Genomic DNA, 19879 nt, shown 5'->3' on the forward strand with positions numbered 1-19879 from the left:
TTATGATTTCCTTTCAGAGAGTTAGTCTCACTTATTAGTGACTTAGTCCATATGTAAGAAAAAAGAAGAAGATAAATAATTATCTTAGGAGTTTCTTGTATTAATCAGACGAAGAAAATTACTTTTGTTTACAGACTTAGTATGTAAGTAATCCATCCTACTCATAAAGGGATGTTATAAAGTAGCCCAAAAGTATCTTTCTTGGATTGTTAATCTATGTCGACTAACTTAACAGCAAAGTCTCCTGAGATGCCTCGAGAAAGCATTCATATAATTGTGGTCACTGTCTCAGGGCAGAGAAAACGAAGTGGGATTTTTATTTTATGTTATATTATTTTATTTTACTTTAACGAAGTAGGATATTAGAGTGATGAGATGAACTTTATAAGATGTTTTATGCGCGTTATAAGCAAATAATAATTGAGCCTCCACCAATAATGCATCCATGCGACAAGATACTAGAAATCAATATAAGGGTCAACTTTCCAAAGACCAGAGCTAAAAGAAACCGACCACTTATCAAAGAAGAGAGCTTTCTTACTCCAAAAACCACTAGGTAACCAGAAAGTAGTAGCAGACCATCCTGAAGTCTTATTTTCATACTACATTTTGCTTAAATCAATCCAGAGTGCACAGAGGATGCAATGAGATGCAACAATAATAAAAAGGAAATAAACATATTTCATTTTTCCTGGTGAAAGCAAAGAAAGGTAATGCAAACCAAGCATATTACTCGGATTCCACTGATTTTAAATTAAAATGGAAGCAGAACTGCTGTGGATGTTATCCAAAATCAAGCACAGACGCACAAAGTTACTTGATTGAAATTTAATGAACATAACTACGACCCCTTTTCAGCATTCTCATCATAAAGATAACAAACAGCTTGCTTTCTGATGAACCTAAATATGGAATTAACTGTCAATGTGGATCTTTTGCATATCCAGCTAAATCTTGGCAATTCAAAGATCCAGGACGCAGAAAGGAGGTATAAATGACGTATTAGGACAACTATTCTTTTTCTTGTACCACTCTCCTTCCACTTCCACTCTAATTTTAACTAACTGGGGCAATAGCTAATAGGCGGCGGTTACAACGGTAGCACCTAAACCAGAAGCTGCTGATTTGGTGTAATATATGCAAATCATCAGAAAAATAGTTAACTAATAAAGAAAATCTACATCTTTCCTGCTTCTATGCAAGAAGGTTATCTTCTAATAAACAGGCTATCCTCTATTAAACAATAATAGATTCAAGCATCACACTATGGGAGGGGCTCTTGTGAATCTCCCAGTCGCGATAAATGAAGGTAAGCATCAGTACCTACAAAAAATGTAGATATAAATATATGAGCACAAACATTTAGCAAGATAAACAGGACAGTTTCTTTATACACTAATCCGGCAGAATGTAGCCTAGAAGTTAGGTGCATGTAAGTATCTAACCATGTCTAGTATGAACCTCAGTATAGAAAACCTTAAACATAAACAATATATTGAAGATTCCAACTTGTAGATTTATGACATATGATATCAAAAAGTTCAGAACTGTTTTTTGAGCTTCTAGATCTTTGTGCTGGCAATAATTGACTTAGTCAAATGATAAAAAAAAATGCTAATTTACAGCGACTGTCAACAAGCAACGTATAGCAAAAGGATCAAATAACTAGTGTCACAAATAACTTGTTTCAGAGAAAATCCATGCTTTGTCTCCAAGTTTCGAAGCTGGAAGAGAAGAAGCAGGGATTCCAAAAGAATCAAACACAAAGACATGACATACTTTGGAAGGAAGCCGAAAATAATAAATGCAAGACTATTAAGGGAAGAACAGTCAGCCCTGGTAATGGAATGTTTTACTTGGAGCTTATAGAAAAGGTTAGCAGTCGATTTTTAGTCATTAGTTTAGAATTATGTATCTTTAAAAGGCACAGGAATCTGGTACAGGGTATACTAGTTCATGGAAGATGTATTGAGCCTTTTGCCATATTTCAACATATAGAAAATGTATGTGCCATCAAGAGTGTCTCTTTGTCATGCCCTTTCTTTCATTACTCATTGGACCATCTCAAGATTTTAACCGAAAATTAAGGTTGCAAAGAGAAAGTAAATAATCAGGCAATGAGAAGGTACGGGTAATTGGACAATGGGATGCTTTTTGAAGTGCTTTATGCATCAACACTGCATGATCATTGATCAATGTAAAGACTATAGCAAAGTGCATGGGACGCATATCCATATGTAAAGACCAACAAAACTGAAAAATATGAAATACAAAAGTTCACCAAATATGTGTAGGGATAAGTGAAACAATTTCTGTCAGAGAACTATGGAGCATATGACCTTACAGCATGACAGATTCTCTTCTCTCATTGATGTAATATCCAATTTTTCACACTTCAAATGCACATATACACAGAACTAATTTGTAGAAGCTCTGATTTCCTTTATATGCAAGAATCACTCATCAAAGAACATTAAAAGGAATTTTACCATAGCTTTTAGAATATAAAAATCAAGTGTCATGTTCTTCATCTACTTGAAAGTAGAAGGGTAATTCTTTTTAAAATTGAACCCAAGTAGACTCTCAAAAAATTTTTTAAAAAAAAGTTTGACAGCTTAAATCACAAAATTGTAGTTCACCATGGCGGAAAATTTGGTATAGAAATAAAAGAAATATAACAAAGACATTTAATATAACAGAGGGCATACCATATCCTTCCATAGAGATAATCTGTAGATCACCTCCAAAATACCGAGCGTAGAGACGGCTGATTGGTAGTCCATAACCATATCCAGCCATAGTTATCCCTTCATTTACTCCTGGATAGTTTTCATCCAGTGGATTTTTGGCAGTACTGTACAGATATGTAAAAATTTTAGGAAGACCACTCCTTGCTATGCCACCACCTTCATCTGATATCTGAAGGAAAGGAATTGCCACTATTACAGTTGATAATGACAATGCTCTTATTATCAATTCCATCAATCTGAAAAGGTTGTGAAGTTATGACGACCATACAAGGAAAGCACATAATATGGAATTAGCATATCCATATTATGATAACATACGAAATGTTTACTTAGTCTATGCTAGGCATCCTTCATCAAAAAGATAATATTCTCAAAGGTTATGAAAACAACAGATGCCAGGAGCAATGACCGTTGTTATAAGGATTCATTACGGAACAGTTTGTTATACCTGGAAGGAAACAAGAGCTAGGTGTGAGACATCAGGGGAGTGACTGCTAGATTATCATGTAGTTTTAACAAAAATGTGTTATTGAATACAGATACAGTTGGGCATCTTTCAATGGGAAAACTTGTCAGGCTGCGACATTGACTTCTGAAAAAATATCAATTCCAAGAGAGCTTCACCAGATCATTTTGTTACTTTAGCAAACATGCAGCAGTATAAAGATGTAACTGATGGAAAAAGAGATGATCCCAGTACTAGGATTATCACGAAGCTGGAAAATGGGAGACAAAATAGAAGGAAAAGAGAAAATAAATTTGCAATGTTTGACTCAATGCACTAGATATCTGCTGCCATATGCCACTATTATGAGGATGTAAAATTGGTGTCAAACCTTAATTGTAACGTCCTCTATTCCATCTGCAACTATTATTCGAACAGGAGGGGCTTCTTTATCAGAATTTGCAAATCGTTCTTGAACTGCACGTAAGGAGTTCTTCACTAACTCAAATACCATAAGATGCAAATGTGATGGTACATACCTGTTTTATTGAGGTGAAAGTTAGTGAACGAAAACGATGAAGCCAGTCAAATTTTTCTGTTTTCTGCAAGTGCTTTAAATGACCTACTATGACAATAGCATCTCAAAAAGTTCACAAGGGAAAGAACAACTTGGGCTAACAGATTACAAGAGCATGCATGACTAACAACCACCTAATGTACTTCTTACGGGAAGGTAAAATTAGGATCCCCATAAATGTTAACTTCAGGAGCACTTCCATATTCCCGTAAACAAATGCAGCGAGCATCCTCACTAGCAGTATGGGCCACTTGCATGGGAGACATTCTTGTGTTTATTTGACCAATACAACCAGGTTCCGGATACGCATCATGCAAAGCCACATGTTGCCCTGAAAAGTAAAGATTCTTAATTCACTTCCACAATCTTTTGATGCTAATTAAGCACATATCTACTCTCTGGATTCTGTGATATCACAGAACATGGAACTGGACGTAGTAAGAATAATATATCAAATAATAAATAAATAAATAGTAAGAAACAGGACAGATAGTCAGCCTAATAAAGAATGAAGCAAAGAACTTTCACTAACCTATCAACATACGAATTCCAATTCTTGACATGTAAAAGCGGTCAAGAAATTGATGGATCTCTTCCAGATCTTTGGGCATGACCTTAGGGTCTAAGTCTTTCTTCAACTGCTGCACACCCAATGCCATAGTAGGCACCACGTTATTATGCCTCACTTTGATCATCTTGATCATTTGAGTGAAAGCTAACTCATCAATTGTACCCTTTATTTCTGGAAATGATCGAATATCCCGGAAAGAATCCAAATACCAATCCCTTACCTTCAGAAAGACAAAATTTATGGATCGTGAAAAAATAAGGACGAATTGATGGATAGTGAAAAATACTTTGAGAAAGAACATATAGCAAAATTTATAAAAACATCAGTAACATTGTACAGAAAAAGAAACAACAATGATAAGAAGCATACTCAATGTATCTAAAACCATGGAATACAGTTCTTATATGGCATCTCAATTATGCCCAAGAAAGTAGATGGAATAACACGTGCTTAGAAGAACATTGGAATATCACAAGAAAGTAGATGGAATAACAAATTAACAGAGGATGCTGGAAAGTACTTCAAGTGGCCGAATAAAATTAAGTCAATTTCTATTTCACCGTTAAAGCAGCAAACCACATACAATTCTAAAGAAGTAAAAGTAATCTCACCAAGAAGAACATCTTTGGCCAACAAAAGATTTACCAGTATAAAATGAGGGCAAACGAAATTAGCCAAAAATATTATTCTAAATATAATCGAACGAATTTGTGCAGGTTCTCTAATTACTATAACGGGTACCAGAGTTTTATACAACAATGAAATGAATCGCCATAATCTGTTTCCGTTCTCCAGTATATAAATGTTCTAAAAAAAATAACAGAGTTATCAAATCAACAAAATGTGACGACCCATCACACCACACGGCAATTTAACTCAAAATACACATCTAGAACCTCATCAAATACCAGCTAAACCAAAACACACCACCGCTATCTCTGCCAAATCACAGAAATAGAATCCAATCGCTAAAATCAAGTACCTTCAACACCGCTGGCTTCTGCGACAAACCGAAGGGCAAGCTCTCGAGCTCTATGGCCCTCCTCGCGATCCTAATCGGCAACTCCTTGTGAAGAAACTGCGCAGAAATCAGTAGATTCCTCTCAGTAGGCGTCGAACCGAATTCCATCATATACCTCAAGCTCACGCCCGTCTGTTTCATGGCCCCCCATCTCTGCACCTCCTCGACAAGCTTCTTTGAAGACAACTCCGTTGCCTTCCTCACTGCCATGGTATAATTGTGCGAAGGTTTTACAAGGAAGAGGGGAGAGAATCAAACGGAGGAGACGATGGCACGAGGTAAGGAGCCACTCATATAATAGGATTTTTATCCAAAAAAGAACAGCCGAATAGGATGGGCCGGATGGTCAGTTTACAGAAATCCATGTGGATTATTATTATGTCTTTGTCATAGGGGGGTGATAGGTGAATTTTGAGTACGAACGTAGATTCGGATAAGTATAGGATATTAACTGTACGGATTTAAAATACATTATCATTAAATAGATATGAATAATTTTTTTTTAAATATGCAGCGGATAATCTTTAAATAAAAGATCTGGTATTAGTCGGAATAAGATATTTTTTAAAAAATAATTAACACAAAATATTAAGAGTTAAAAAAAAATCCTGTATACATAAAATACATATGAATTTAGTAAAATCAATCTATAGAAATAATGTAAAATATATTATTCATAATAATATTAATATTTACTATGTATTATATCTGACCTATATTTATATCCGTCTTTTATCCATATTTAAATTTATATCTGATTTTTTTAAAAAAAATTTACTCATATTCGGGTCGGGTAAAATTTTTTAATTCGAATCCAATTCAAATCTCGAATTAATACTGACCCTTCCCTTCCTAGTATTTGTTTATTGCATACCTCAACTATAAATGGGTAGAGCTGTCAAAATGGATGAGCGGCTCATGTTCATCTAGGCTCGGCTAGATTACGGTTAAGCTTGAGTTTGATTTGAATCAAGTTGATCCAATTTTGAATAAAAAAATGAGGCTCAAAATTCATTTCAAGCCCAGTTTAAGCTGCTTGCTCAAGCTCAAAATATACTTAAACTATAGTTAATAACTATTAAATAGAGAAGACAGGCATGGTGTGTATTTAGTTGGGGATTTAGAGAGGCAACAATGCTGTCCCACATTAGTTGTTACTTCTTTATATTATCCCCTCTCCCACTTTCCTTACCTCTCGAGCTATTTTCTTCTCTCATATTCTCTCTTCGCTTTTATATCCCTAGAGGCCATAACATTTAGGTAAGAATTCTCTATCATATGTTTTTTTGCTTTCTTATTTAGGATTTGAATTCTTTACGCTTGAATCCATTGAAACATGATCAATGATCCTTTCAAATCAAGTGGCAATTTTGAATATGAAAAAAGAGGGAAGGAGATATGGAAAGGGGAGAGGTGGCCATCGTTGTCTGGGTGGAGGAATGAGAGTGAGCAGAAGACGACACTTGCTGACTTCCAATAGCAATTCCATCCCTGTCGATTAATTCCTCGAATGCAGCAGCTTCTCACTGCTAAGGATATCATTCATGGAAAGATAGTGGGGCTTATTTATAGCTCGACTTGGCTCGAGCTCGGCCCGAATGAAACTAAGACGAGCCTAAACAAAAAATTCAAGTGGAAGCCGCCTTGCTCACGCTTAACTCATTTACAACTTTACAAATGAGAAACTAATTAGACTTTTTTAGCCTTCATTCACTTTAGAATTTTTTTTTTCTTATTCCTAAATACAACTTGTATAACAATTAAAAATCATAATAACCTCGTTATAGAATACAGATATTATTCATTAAAATAATATTTTATACCATACACCATTCTAATTGCTATTTTACTCTTAAAATCTATCACATCAATTTATTTTATATCAAATCAAAAAACATTCATGATAATTTCATAAAAAATAAAATACTATTTCCTTACCTTTTTACTCACTTTATATTATATCATATTATTATTACACTCTTATTATAGAATACAAAGAAAAGTAAAAATAGTTATTTATAGAATAAAGACTTCATCTTAAAATAATAAAGAGAAATACTTATTCTCAAATTGATTTTATTCATAAAGTATAAAAAGACCCAACCTAAAATGTTCAAAATCCTGGCCCCTATACATTCTTTGCAATAAGGCACAATTGATCTTTTTTTTTTTCTTAAATTGCATCGTGCTTTTTAATTTTGGGGTATGAATAGGTTGGTTTGAACTTTTTTGGTATCAACGAAGGATGTCCCACCAATATCGCCAACATGCTATTCCATCTCCCTTCCTCCTAGTCCTCTTTTGGGGAGGAAAGGAAGGGTATTTTCTCCTTCGTTGCAATTATTTTCCTCCATTCCTTTCCTATTATTCCTCTTTCATCGTTCATTTTCTATTTCTTTTTCTTTGTTTTCTTCTCCTTTCTCCTTCCTCTTTCTGTTTTGCTCAACTAGGGCCACTGTGGTCACTGTCGCCATGTTTGTCAAGGCCAAGGCCGTTACTACCATGGCCATTGAGGCTCGTTCCCTTCTTCTCCACAGTCATCTCTCAGGATCCGACCTTTTTCATTATGTGTCACTATCATTGTTGGCACCTCCCTTCTCTCTGTTAGTCGATGCCATCGCCATCTTCGTGGTCCCATCACTATCATTGCTACTGCCTTCGTAGTTACAACACACATGGTTTTCGACGTTAGTTTTTTACATGACCCTTTATATGTGCATCAAAATATGATCAAAATACTTGAATACGCATAATTTATATGTCGATATACATCTGACCTGACGATCATTGACTCGTCAGAGAAGTCAGTAAACCAGGCCGGCCCATTAGTTCTGAATAGCTTGATGGGTGGCACGTTCTTTTCTCCTATGGGCCCACATCTCACATGGTCAAGAAGGCCTCGTCGGCTTCCCCCGAAGCCCGACAGCTCATTCCAACTCACGACTCCACGCTGTCATCACAAACCACTGCCCTTGGCCAATGTGCACCAAACAGCAATACATCAAATACCTCCCGCCCCTTGGCGGTTGGCCCCGTTTCGTCATTATGCTAACCGTCCGATCGCCACTAAACGCGATCAGATGCCGTCCCGTGCTTCGCATCGCGCTCAATGTTAGACTCGACCCCGAAATTTTTCGTCCAAAAGTATTCGAAAAAGCTATTCCGAGAACTATTCCGCCTTCTCTCTCCTTCCCAGGGTTTTCGAAGGTGCGCTGGATACCCTCGTCGATCTATTCCTCCCGGTCCCTTATCGGTGACGATTAGGGCCAGGTATTTTTCCGGCTGCAAGCCCTTAATAATTTTCCCCTTCCTCTTCAATGGGTTCGAACCCGTGGCACTTGATCTAGAACTCCTGATTCGGTGGTGCAAAGCTTCGAAATTGGGCGATTTCTACGAAGATATACTGATTCCTGGAGAAGATCATGGCAAATGGTTTGCCGATGAGTGCCGAGCTGGAACAGATTGATGGGGAAATCCAAGACATCTTCCGAGCCCTTCAGTATGGTCTCTCTTCGATTTGATCCTTTTATTCTCATCGATTGTGCTTTGAATTCATTGAAATATTTTTCAATTCTTTTGTGAAATCGAAGTTGTGGTCAAATTTGGGAGGGAAGAAGTTTTTGGTTAGTAAGAAAGATCTTGTCCCAAAAAACATACGAAGAAACTTTGACTTTTAGGTCTCTCGTCATGTTATTGGCTCTCTCTTGGGTTGCTGCACAAATGCTTCTTAAATGTAGCCAGAAAAGGGTTTCTTTCTGATTTTGGAGTGGCAATTAGGTATTCCTGGTACTGCGCAGAAATGCTGGAGTTTTGTAGAAAGTTATTGGAATGCAAGGCCAATTAATCTGTAGAAGGAACGTCCAAATTGTACGGTTTGGAAGTGAAGTATTACTAGATCGGGCAAGATGCCCTAGTTTGGATCAGTAAAAATGAAAAGGAATACTTGCCTGGCTTGGAGAATCTAGTATGCGCAAGTTGGTGGGTTACAAGTCTCGAAGGGTAATGTCATAACTTGGTTGGAAAATCTTTGATTTTGACAGGGAAAGATACTGGGAATGATGGATTAGATCTTTCAAAAGATGTTCCCTTGGGTGTTTTGATAGCCTAAATGAATGACATTGTTCACTTTTTCAGTTTAACCATGAGGATGCCAATCTAATGTTCATGGGATTCTTTTTGTTTGGATAGATATATGGCTATGGCTCACCAGAAATAGAGACAGATCTTACTCTTTTCTCTTTAGCAAGTAATGCCTTTTGATTTGTAAGTGCAGTTTAAGACAGTTATGACAGGACCCTAATGCATAAAGTTTTCTCGTTACTTCTGACATGTAAAAATACTAGTTTGCTTTTCCAGTATATTTGGAACTTAGTGTGCTGTTACATGGAACAACCTAACTGTTTGTTGATGCAGAAGAAACGATGTAAAGTAAATAAGGTAGAAAAGAAAAACTTTTAATGAGACATTAGATCTTAACTATTTTCAGTATTGGATTCTCCAGTTTCAAAGTCACTTAGGAAGCTATTATTATTTATTTTTTTTGAAAAAAATTGGCCAGATATGAAGTTAGTCATTTCATATTCTTCAAAGAAAAAGAAATGAAAAGAATGTCATGCTAAAACTCATGTGCCTTCATCTTTATATTATGCATTTCAATACATAACTGACTCTATGTTTTACTTTCTTTCTCCCACTATAGTAGCAGCCTTACTTGCTGGTGCAAAACCTGTATATGCATGTACCTCATTTTTGGTTTCCTGACTGTAGTTGTTGCAATAATATCGCTAGTAGTTCAAAATGCCCATATGTGAGCAGTACCTAAGAAACCTGTGTTTGTTACTTACTGTGAGTGCTTTCCTTTTCTGATATTTGGTACAGAAATGGATTCCAAAAATTGGACAAGATTAAAGATTCCAACAGACAGTCTAAGCAATTGGAGGAACTCACTGGAAAAATGAGGGAGTGTAAGCGGTAGGTCAGAATCTTTCCTTCTGTTTATCTGTAACAGGATTTGCTTGAATTGTTTCAGCATTGGTGTGCTTATATGCACATACAAACACGCATGGTACCATACCTTCTGAGATCCAATTTGGAAGTTTTAATTGTGACTAGTTTACTGTTTCTGCATCATGTTCAGTTATAAACTTATACCACATGATTATTATGTGCTCCTGACTATTCAAAGCCTTGTTCTTCACAGTCTGATTAAAGAGTTTGATCGTCAATTTAAGGAAGATGAGAGTCGAAATCCTCCTGAGGTTAATAAGCAGCTCAATGAGAAAAAGCAATCCATGGTTGGTGATTTCTAGATTTCTACCTTTACAGTAGTTAATTTATCTCTTCTTTTACTGCTTACATGTGATAACTTTTCACTGCAATTTGACAGATCAAAGAGCTGAATTCATATGTCGCCCTGAGAAAAACGTGAGTCTTAAGTATTTATTGCAGTGACATTTTTGTTCTAAGCAAACTAAATCTTTGTCATTAACTTTTATTGTGGCTTTAGGCAACAAACAATCTAGTTTTATTGTGATTTAATTTTATATAAGTAGTCAAGTTGAATCTGACTAGAATTTCCAATTTGTTATTGTTTTCACTTTTCAGTAAAGATGCTATGTTTTTCTAGTTTCTTTTCTGCATTTTCTATCGTGCCTTTTCTTGAATCTTTTATTTGGAAATTGTATCCTGATTTTTTTTTTCCGGGTCCAGGCTGATAATGTAATTTTCTTGCAATTGTGATGGCCTGCAGGTACCAAAGTAGCCTTGGTAATAAAAGAGTCGAACTCTTTGACATGGGAGCTGGAGGAAACGATCCTGTAACTGAGGACAATGTTCAACTGGCATCAGGTGATTTGGAGTCTCATTCCCCTATTAATTGGGAAAGATAATGCTTTCAATGTTCCTTTTCTATTGTAATCTATCCAACTTGGAGGTTGGAGCTTCTATACCTCTCCTAGTCCCTAGCAGATGAATTGTGTAGCATATGAGGTTGAAATGGGTCCTACTATTGAATTTCTTTTTCTTATCAAGGTTTATAAGTCTGTCGTCTTGCAGCGATGTCTAATCAAGAGCTTATTGATGCTGGAAGAAAGAAGATGGATGAGACTGATCAGGCGATTGAACGTTCAAAAATGGTGCAGTGTGACTTTCAGAACTCTTTTTCTGCTTGCTCTTGTTCTTGTTCTCATACGAAAGTTCTTTTGTAGGTTGTTGAGCAAACTGTTGAAGTAGGATCTCAGACTGCTGCAAACCTTAAGGGTCAGGTAAGAACATGCTAGAAGCTTGAAATATCATCAATAGCAAAGTTACTTGATGCAGTTAAGATGATTTATAGTGCAAACGCAGACCAAGCCTTATCATAGTCACTTGATACATATTTGTGACTTTTTAAAACATTTGGATTAGGGTCCTTAACTTATAGCTTTCTTCTTTTGAAAGCAATACATAGATTAGTCAATAACAGTTCCTATTGAAAATAATACAATGGCCTATAACTAACCTCTAGCTCTTGTAATATATTAAGCAAATATATAGCATTTGAAAATGCAAAGAAGTGTGTTCCTGTCACCTTGTTTCTGTACTTTCTTGTTTCTTTTCTTCCGATATCTTCAGATATTCAACTTGAATGTCAGCAATACATAGGAAACCTGCTAAAACATCCCCTTGATCTCTCTTAGTATTGTGAAATTTAGCTTTTCTGGGTTTTCTGATTTACAGTGATTCGTCTTTTTTGGTCTACACATAATTTGAAATGCAACTTATGAAACCTTTATGAGGAATCTGACAGAAGTCACACTGTACTCCAATCATCAGTTCAGTGCAGTCAAACCTATGCTGGATTAAATTCTAGCATGGCTGTGAAATCCAGATTGGTAACTTTAAATCAAAGCTGAGCTTGGCCCAGCTTGTGTCAGTAGACATTAGACAATTCTAAGCTTGATATTCTAACTGATTTGTATAATATGTTATAAGGGCTCATTGAGTTTAAGTTTGTTGTTTTCCTTTTTTATAGTATATTACTGTATCATTTGACAGACTGAACAAATGGGTCGCATTGTTAATGAGCTGGATACAATTCATTTTTCCATTAAAAAGGCTTCCCAACTGGTGAAAGAGATTGGTAGGCAGGTGGGCCTTCTGTATCTGCACTCTGCATGTACATCAAGTTTCTTCGTTTCTCCAGTAATGCTAGTATCTGACCTCTCTCAACTTTAAACTTTTTGCTTCCAGGTGGCTACAGATAAATGTATTATGATGTTGCTATTTTTGATTGTCTGTGGTGTGGTTGCAGTCATCATTGTGAAGGTATATTCTTATGTTCTTTCTTATATCAGGATATGCCATATTTTTGTAATCTTAAGTTGGATGCGCCATATTAGTTGGAAACATTGCCCTAGGACCAGAAAGGCAAGTAAATTTGATGTGAATATCTATTTCTTTGACAATAATTTGTCTTCATCTACTGCTTTGACAACATATAAGTTGTGATTATATTGAGTTACTTATGGTTACAATAGTAAGGCTTTTGTATGTTCAGTTTTTCAACATGATATAGAGTCAAGTACACACACACACACACTCTCTCTCTCTCTCTCTCTCCACACCATTCCTCCCATTCAAAGGATGGTCGTGCCTGGCACGACCTGTGCTGCAAAAGAGGGAGAAGAAAAGAGGAGGGAAACTACTACTCACTTACCTTCACTCTTTGACCTCATTGTCGTCCATTGTTCACATGGCGGAGATTGTTGATAAAGGCGCCGCTCACATTCGCCACTCCAATGCCGATGCCCTAGCTCGACGAGGAAGAAGAGCTCGAGCCAGTTGGATGGTCAGGTTGAATAAAAATTTAAACTGTGGATCTGGATCTCTTCTTCCTCTTCGAACTAGGGTATTGGCGTCAAAGTGTCGAATGTAAATGGTGCCTTCATCGATGATCTTTGACACACGAACAACAAGGAACGATGAGGTCAGCAACAACGGAAAGCTCGACGATGAGATTGATAATGAAGATCGTTGCTAGGAGGGGTGTCTTATAACACCCCTCGTTCATGTTCCAGTACACTGCCGACATGCCCCGTACCGGTCGGCACAACCATCGTTGCTCCCACCCACCACTCATTGTTCGAATTTCTTGTTCAATGTTCGCCACAACAGTTGTAGCTAATGCTTGATGATACTTTCCAATACTTGCACTGCCATATCAGTAGATTCATATTTACTACTTCCCTCCCAATTTATATCTCATAATATGCAAGGAATTCTTGAACAATTAGTTGTAGCTAATGCTTGATGATATTTTCTAATACTTGCATTGCCATATCAGTTGATTTATATATACTGCTTCCCTCCCAATTTATATTATAATATCGAAGGAGTGCTTGTACATTATTGTGGATATGTAGAGCATTTCATACTGTTGTATTATTTGTACTCAATGCAGCATACTGTGTATTTTATGCTTGTACTTCTGCAACATACATAATTAATTTGTGTATGCTGTTTCATTACTTTCAGATTGTACACCCCAATAACAAAAGCATCCCAGATATTCCTGGGTTGGCACCACCTGCTCCAGCTGCAAGGAGGCTGTTGTCGATAGCCTTCAACTAATGTTTACTAAGCAGAGTGCTTTTGTTCTCTCCATTTTCCTTGGGTGATTATCATCAGAATATGCAGATCTCAACAAACAAGGCTGACGATCCTTGCCGTATATTACAAATCTTTGTGCTTGTATATTGTTCCTTCCTCATTTTATCATTTATGTTAGCTGGTCTTGCACGCTGTGGGTCATTAGTTTGAGATTTGGGTTGTATTTACTACCCAATCTTCTCCCTCCCTCTCTCTCTCTCGCTCTCGCATTTTGTTGTGTACATGGTATGGAACTATGACAAGGAATCACCAAACTATTATGAGTGCATGCATATATCGATTTGTTTGGACTGTTTACATGCTCTTCTATTGGTCTTTCGCATTGATGGGTCTCTAGACTGTCGATGTCCAAGTTGATGGTCTGTCATAAAAATAAGCCAATTCTTTCGTGGAGTCTTCTCATTCAAGTTGTGATGTAGCTTTCCGAAAGTTTTCTTGCGCTGAGGCTTGGCCTTGTGCCTGATTTCGGATTCAAGAGGTGATGTTTTAATTGGATGTCAGGTCATTGAATGCTATGGTTCGGTATGACAATCACACGTGAATCGTGACATAAGTAAATGCTATTCTTCATCCCTCGGGGACACAGGCTCTTGTGCAACGTCCTTCATTTGTGGTGCGACGTGGGAATTTCTCAACGCGGTGATGTTAGGGTATATGGCATATGAGGTGGAGTGGAGGGGAATTATGACGGGATAAGATTCACAATTATAGATAATGTTTTTCCAACAGCTTGATGGGCATATAACTATTGAACATCACCACAAGAGTAATGACTTATAACGATCAACTTTTAATTCCCCTATCAAAAAAGAAAAGAAAAGAAAAAAAAAAGAGAGATAACTAATCTTATTCATCTTTATTGTTCTACAGTATTATGTATGTATGTATGTATGTATGTATGTATGTATGTATGTATGTATGGGCACCTATAAAAAAAAAAAAACTAATAATGTCTAAATCACGTTCTAACCCGAAACCGTAGCTTCTCTAACAACTTGAAGGGAAGGTAAGGTTCACGTGGTGGCTGTGATCAGTGATGATATAAATACAACGAACTATTATTATTCCTTGAGCCGTGTAACGGTGTAAAAAGGTCAGAAACCATTCGGACTAATAAGATAGTAATATGAATGAATATATGATGCGTTTTCTCAAGGCATCTATCTCCCTCCCTCTTAATGACCATGTGCACCAACTGGTCCCCACCTCATAAACAAATACCCTCTTGAGCAGTCTCTGCATATATACTTTTTGTAAATTGAAGAAATGGCAGCAGTCTAATTGTTTATTAAAAATCCCCAAATCGTAAATCAACTCCAACCGAACAAAATTTTATTTCGGATTTGAAAGGGTGATTTGGTAAAGTTAAGACGACCCTGATGGACATTCATTGGAGAGTAGTCTCGTTATAAAAATTTGTTTCCTTCGACGGAGCCGGACTTCGCGCTCCCATTCTTGTCTCTACTGCCTTTTGATGCTGTCCTCACTCCTCCACAAGGGAAGGGAAGGGGCCCAATTATTTAATTCCGAATAAAGCCGCCACGTGGACAGCAAGCCCAAATCCAAGAAAGAGTGCTACGGACTACGGTTTCTGCCTCGTCATGATTCTTAGAGTTGACACACCACACCACTGCGCCAGTCAAAATCAACAAACTTTGGAATTGACTTAATCCGAGAGGTAGAAATTAGTGAAACAAGAGTGGCTACTCTGACCAATTACATGGAATCCGGATGATAAGTTCCGTCACCACCCTCGAACGCAAAGGAATTTGCTGTTGCATTATTACTACGCATATAACGAAGTCAATCAATATGATAGAACAACCTTATTTAATTAATAAGGGCCAACATAGAGCTCGGCAAGTTCCGTTGACCATAAATCTATGGCGAATTTAAGCAGGAGCACGCAATTACCTTCTTAGATAATTATTATTCATGTACAGGAGAATGCATTCTACCATAACAATATTTGGAGGTTAAGTTAGCAACAACACTCTTGTCGTGGAAGATTTATTATAAATACGTCTCATAATTACCAAATAATAAAATAAAAAATAAAAAGGGTGGTAATAAAACGAGAATTATAATCATAACTTAGGCAAGGGATAAGATGAGTCGATTAAATAGGAACGCCAAAAGCTTTCTAATGTAATGTAACACTCACCGCGTGGCTCCTCAATTTCACACCAGCGCTTCACGTGGTAGCAGTGCCGCCGCTCCTGATAGCGATGCCCAATTAATTTTTAAATTAAGGCACTGATCTTATTTATTTAGCTCCACAATTAGCTGGGGGTATTTTTGTCCATGCAACAATAGAAAGGACCCCCAGCTGTCGAATCCTGACCGCCACGTGTACGTCGACAGCCGGGAGCGAAGTCGAAATTTGGATTTGCCGCGCTGTGATTCGAACGAAGGGACAAGGGATCGCATCCGAGCCTAAGCCTCGGATGAGTCCGTACTACACCTAACCTGTTTAAAATAAATAAGTAAAACCTTAAGTAAACAACGCAACTCTCGGTTCTCCTCTGTATCTATTCTCTACTCCCACCCTACCTCATTAATCGCAGTCTCTTCTTTTGCTTCTTCTCGGAAATATGTCTCCCAAACCTTCGTCGTTTCGATCCAAGAAACCCTAAGTTTCCTTTTGTAGCGAAGTCTTCATGTGTTCGATGGGAGAAGAAGCTTTATATTTGAGAGAGAGAGATCAGGAGGCGAGTGGAGAGATTCTACTTTGGTGTTTATGTTGATCTGAAGCGAGGTGAAACTATCTCAAATGGATTCATCCGGGTTTTAGATGCGGAAAGCTGCGGTGGAGGCGAGAAGAATCTCGTGATCTCGACCTTCTATTAGTGTTGGATTTATTCGAGGTTTTGTTTGGTAAGAGACGCTTTACTCGTGACCGGAACGCTTGCAAAGATTTTTGTACTCGCTGCTTTGATTGATTTTATTTTTCTTGTGGGAGAGTACGAGGTTCGTTTATTTTATTTTTATTTTCTGTTTCTTTTTCGTCGAATCAAGTTTTTCTTTTTTTTTGAAGAAATATTTGTTCTTTCCTTTTGAGTGAGATTATAGTAGGCTATATCCACACGCTAGTATTGGCATCCAGAAAAAAAAAATCCTATCCTGTTTAGTTTAATTGTTCAATATTATTTTGTATTGAAAGCTACTGCTTGTTTTGGTATGCCATCCGAATTTAATGCAACAGTGCCGGTTGTGAGAAAAAAAAGAGGACTTTCAAACCTTTGATGGGCTTGCAAACTGCTAGCTAGGGTTTCTTGTGGAGTTAAATCCATCCACTTTGCTGTGAAAAAGTTTGAGGCCCCTGTTTCTTCTAGCGCAGGCTGTCATATATTTCTGGAAGGAGTTGCTTAGGACATTTTTCTTGCATGGTAGAGTAAAGAGGGATTCTTCTATTTTGAACTGGTGATGTCGGCGTCGTTGGAGGTTGATCCGCTATTGAAGGATCTCAATGAGAAGAAGCTGAGCTTTAGAAGGAACGTTGTTTCTCTGGCAGCAGAGCTTAAGGACGTTAGATGTAGGTTGGCTTCACAGGAAGAGTCATTTGCTAAGGAGGCCAGGACAAGGCAGGTCGGTTCCGTGTTACCTTATCATGAAGGTGATATTTGCTTCTTTGGTCATGGGTGTCTGTGATAAGAAATTTCCTTGGTTTTTGGGTAGGTTGCTGAGTCGAAGGCAAGGAGCATGGAGGAGCAAGTGATACAGTTGCAGAAGTGTTTGGAAGTGAGGGACGAGAAATTGAGGTCATCTGCATCTAGTTCCGAACAGGTGAAAGGTCTATCCTTATGCTTCTTGGAGTTGATTGTACTACATGATTTGGCTTGTATTTCAGCATTTAGTGCCTATTTTGTACACGAGGCATCAGAGATAATGTAATATATTCTTTAGTACTTTTCCACAATGAGGATTATTCACGCTTTATATATTTTTACTTATTGGATTATTTGTGTGTAACTGTGCATTAGCATTATTATCATTCTTATTACTATTTGTTTGGCAGTATTGTTTTGTCTTATGATCTAGTTTGTTTAACTCTATCCATAATCTTTATTTTGTGATTTTAGTTCGTACCAAATTCTTTTGCCTTGTATGTATTTTTCTTTTACAATATGAAATTATCAGAAGAAACTGGGGTCTGGGGGACATGCATGCACAATCAACAACCCTCAATTATAATATCTGAAGAGGATTCCTCTTCTAATTGTCTTATCCTTTTTTTTTTGGTTATCCATCTTATACAGTTACAACTTACAATTACTACTATATTTGCTATCTTTTGTTTTACTTCCATCCTTTACTTTAGGCTCTATAGTTGAACCCTTTATAAATATCATACTGGGTTTCCTTCCCTGTTATGATACTTATCTTTGATTTTTAATTAAATGTTATTTTATCATCACAGTATCTTAAAGAGTTGGATGATTTAAGATCACAACTTTCAATCACCCAAGCCACTGCAGAAGCAAGCGCTGCATCAGCTCAGTCAGCACAATCTCAATGTCTCTCGTTATTGAGAGAACTCGATGAGAAGAATAGTTCGCTAAAAGAGCATGAGATCCGAGTCAACAAGCTAGGTGAGCAGCTAGAACATCTTCAGAAGGATCTTGAGACAAGGGAAGTCTCACAAAGGCAACTGAAAGATGAAGTTGTAAGAATAGAGAATGAGATCATGCATGCATTTGCCAAAGCTGGAGATAACAAAGATTGTGAGCTCAGAAAGATTTTAGCAGAAGTTTCACCAAAGAATTTTGAGAATATTAATAAGCATTTGAATGCCAAGGATGAAGAAATTGCCAGATTGAGAGATGAAATCAGGATATTATCTGCGCATTGGAAGCATAAAACTGAGGAATTAGAATCGCAAGTGAGTCCTACTTTTACCAGTATGACATGCTGATGTTAGTATGGGTGCTCTTTCACATTTGCAGTGTTGTGTTTCTTATATATGTGTTTCCTGTTCTTATAAAACAGCTGGAAAAGCATAAGAGGACTGACCAGGAGCTGAAAAAGAGGGTATTGAAACTTGAATTCTGTCTTCAAGAATCACGATCTCAGATGCGAAAACTTCAGAGGGTAATTTATTTCTGAACTTTAAAGTCATTGTATCGATGATTTTGCAAGTCCTGATTTGAAGATGTCTTTAAATTGGAAGCTACCTACTCGTTTTTCCTTATTTTCACATTGTATCCAATATTTTCTTGCACGTGTAGATGGGAGAGAGAAGAGACAAGGCCCTGAAAGAACTGAGAGATCAACTAGCTATGAAGCAGCAAAATGGATCCGGCTGCAGTGACAATCAGAACTTCTGGGAAAGCTCTGGCTTCAAATTTGTTGTTTCAATGTCTATGTTGGCTTTAGTTATCATTGCAAAGCGGTGAAAGGATCCCCTCATTTTGCTGCTCATATGTAAAGGAATCCAGAGTCCAGTATTTAGTTGAGACAGTTTTATCTGTGGAGTAGATAACTTATCTAGGCTATGTTGCAGAGATGAACTAGTTGATGTTTCTGAGTTGTGCAGCAATCTAGCTGAATTCTAGAAGCATTAGTACTATTTTTGTTTAAGGTGCAGGTTAACTACCTTCATGCTTATCTTTATCTGAATCATAGTTTAAGCAATGAATAGTAGTCTTGGGTCTTCTAAATCCACAACCAGGTCCTTAGCAGAGCTGATATAATTGTCTCTTAATTTATTCATGCCAAGTTTGAATTTCATAGAGTTGATCATTCAAAGAATGGTTTGGCGTTCAAAGAATCAAATGGTTCACACGTGGCCTGCCATTATCTTCGTCATATCTTTGATTGTTTCACGTTATTTCATCGCGTGAATTATGGTACTGAATAAAATATA

The 19879-nt window shown here is 37.1% G+C and overlaps 3 protein-coding genes across 3 annotated transcripts; 2 read left to right on the plus strand and 1 right to left on the minus strand.

The window, feature by feature from the left end:
* Positions 1-909: 909 nt before the first annotated feature.
* LOC140765721 (pyruvate dehydrogenase (acetyl-transferring) kinase, mitochondrial-like) lies at positions 910-5672 on the minus strand. The gene is made up of 6 exons (XM_073104935.1): positions 5326-5672; positions 4305-4563; positions 3923-4103; positions 3587-3734; positions 2709-2919; positions 910-1323 (listed from the first exon to the last, which is right to left on the minus strand). The coding sequence occupies exons 1-6, from the start codon at positions 5572-5574 to the stop codon at positions 1265-1267; spliced, it is 1107 nt and encodes a 368-aa protein (XP_072961036.1). The 5' UTR covers positions 5575-5672; the 3' UTR covers positions 910-1264.
* A 2821-nt stretch (positions 5673-8493) lies between these two features.
* Positions 8494-14308, plus strand: LOC140766071 (novel plant SNARE 13-like). Its single transcript, XM_073105479.1, has 10 exons — positions 8494-8863; positions 10243-10335; positions 10565-10658; positions 10751-10788; positions 11114-11211; positions 11419-11498; positions 11571-11627; positions 12400-12492; positions 12595-12669; positions 13879-14308. The coding sequence occupies exons 1-10, from the start codon at positions 8787-8789 to the stop codon at positions 13972-13974; spliced, it is 801 nt and encodes a 266-aa protein (XP_072961580.1). The 5' UTR covers positions 8494-8786; the 3' UTR covers positions 13975-14308.
* A 2226-nt stretch (positions 14309-16534) lies between these two features.
* Positions 16535-19647, plus strand: LOC140766259 (nuclear envelope-associated protein 2). Its single transcript, XM_073105754.1, has 6 exons — positions 16535-16890; positions 17354-17601; positions 17692-17799; positions 18434-18895; positions 19003-19104; positions 19242-19647. The coding sequence occupies exons 2-6, from the start codon at positions 17440-17442 to the stop codon at positions 19407-19409; spliced, it is 1002 nt and encodes a 333-aa protein (XP_072961855.1). The 5' UTR covers positions 16535-16890; positions 17354-17439; the 3' UTR covers positions 19410-19647.
* Positions 19648-19879: the final 232 nt, after the last annotated feature.

This window comes from Typha angustifolia, chromosome 8 (genome assembly GCF_048772165.1).
Source record: "Typha angustifolia cultivar Huaian chromosome 8, ASM4877216v1, whole genome shotgun sequence".
Taxonomy (NCBI): domain Eukaryota; kingdom Viridiplantae; phylum Streptophyta; class Magnoliopsida; order Poales; family Typhaceae; genus Typha; species Typha angustifolia.

Coding starts and splice junctions, on each gene's coding strand:
- LOC140766071 (XM_073105479.1), top strand. CDS start 8,787: ATGGCAAATGGTTTGCCGATGAGTGCCGAGCTGGAACAGATTGATGGG. Junction 8,864..10,242: donor GACATCTTCCGAGCCCTTCA/GTATGGTCTCTC, acceptor TATTTGGTACAG/AAATGGATTCCAAAAATTGG. Junction 11,212..11,418: donor CAATGTTCAACTGGCATCAG/GTGATTTGGAGT, acceptor GTCGTCTTGCAG/CGATGTCTAATCAAGAGCTT.
- LOC140766259 (XM_073105754.1), top strand. CDS start 17,440: ATGTCGGCGTCGTTGGAGGTTGATCCGCTATTGAAGGATCTCAATGAG. Junction 17,800..18,433: donor CTGCATCTAGTTCCGAACAG/GTGAAAGGTCTA, acceptor TTATCATCACAG/TATCTTAAAGAGTTGGATGA. Junction 18,896..19,002: donor CTGAGGAATTAGAATCGCAA/GTGAGTCCTACT, acceptor CTTATAAAACAG/CTGGAAAAGCATAAGAGGAC.
- LOC140765721 (XM_073104935.1), bottom strand. CDS start 5,574: ATGGCAGTGAGGAAGGCAACGGAGTTGTCTTCAAAGAAGCTTGTCGAG. Junction 2,920..3,586: donor TAGAGGACGTTACAATTAAG/GTTTGACACCAA, acceptor CCTTTCCTTCAG/ATATCAGATGAAGGTGGTGG. Junction 1,324..2,708: donor TATCTCTATGGAAGGATATG/GTATGCCCTCTG, acceptor CATTTTTTGTAG/GTACTGATGCTTACCTTCAT.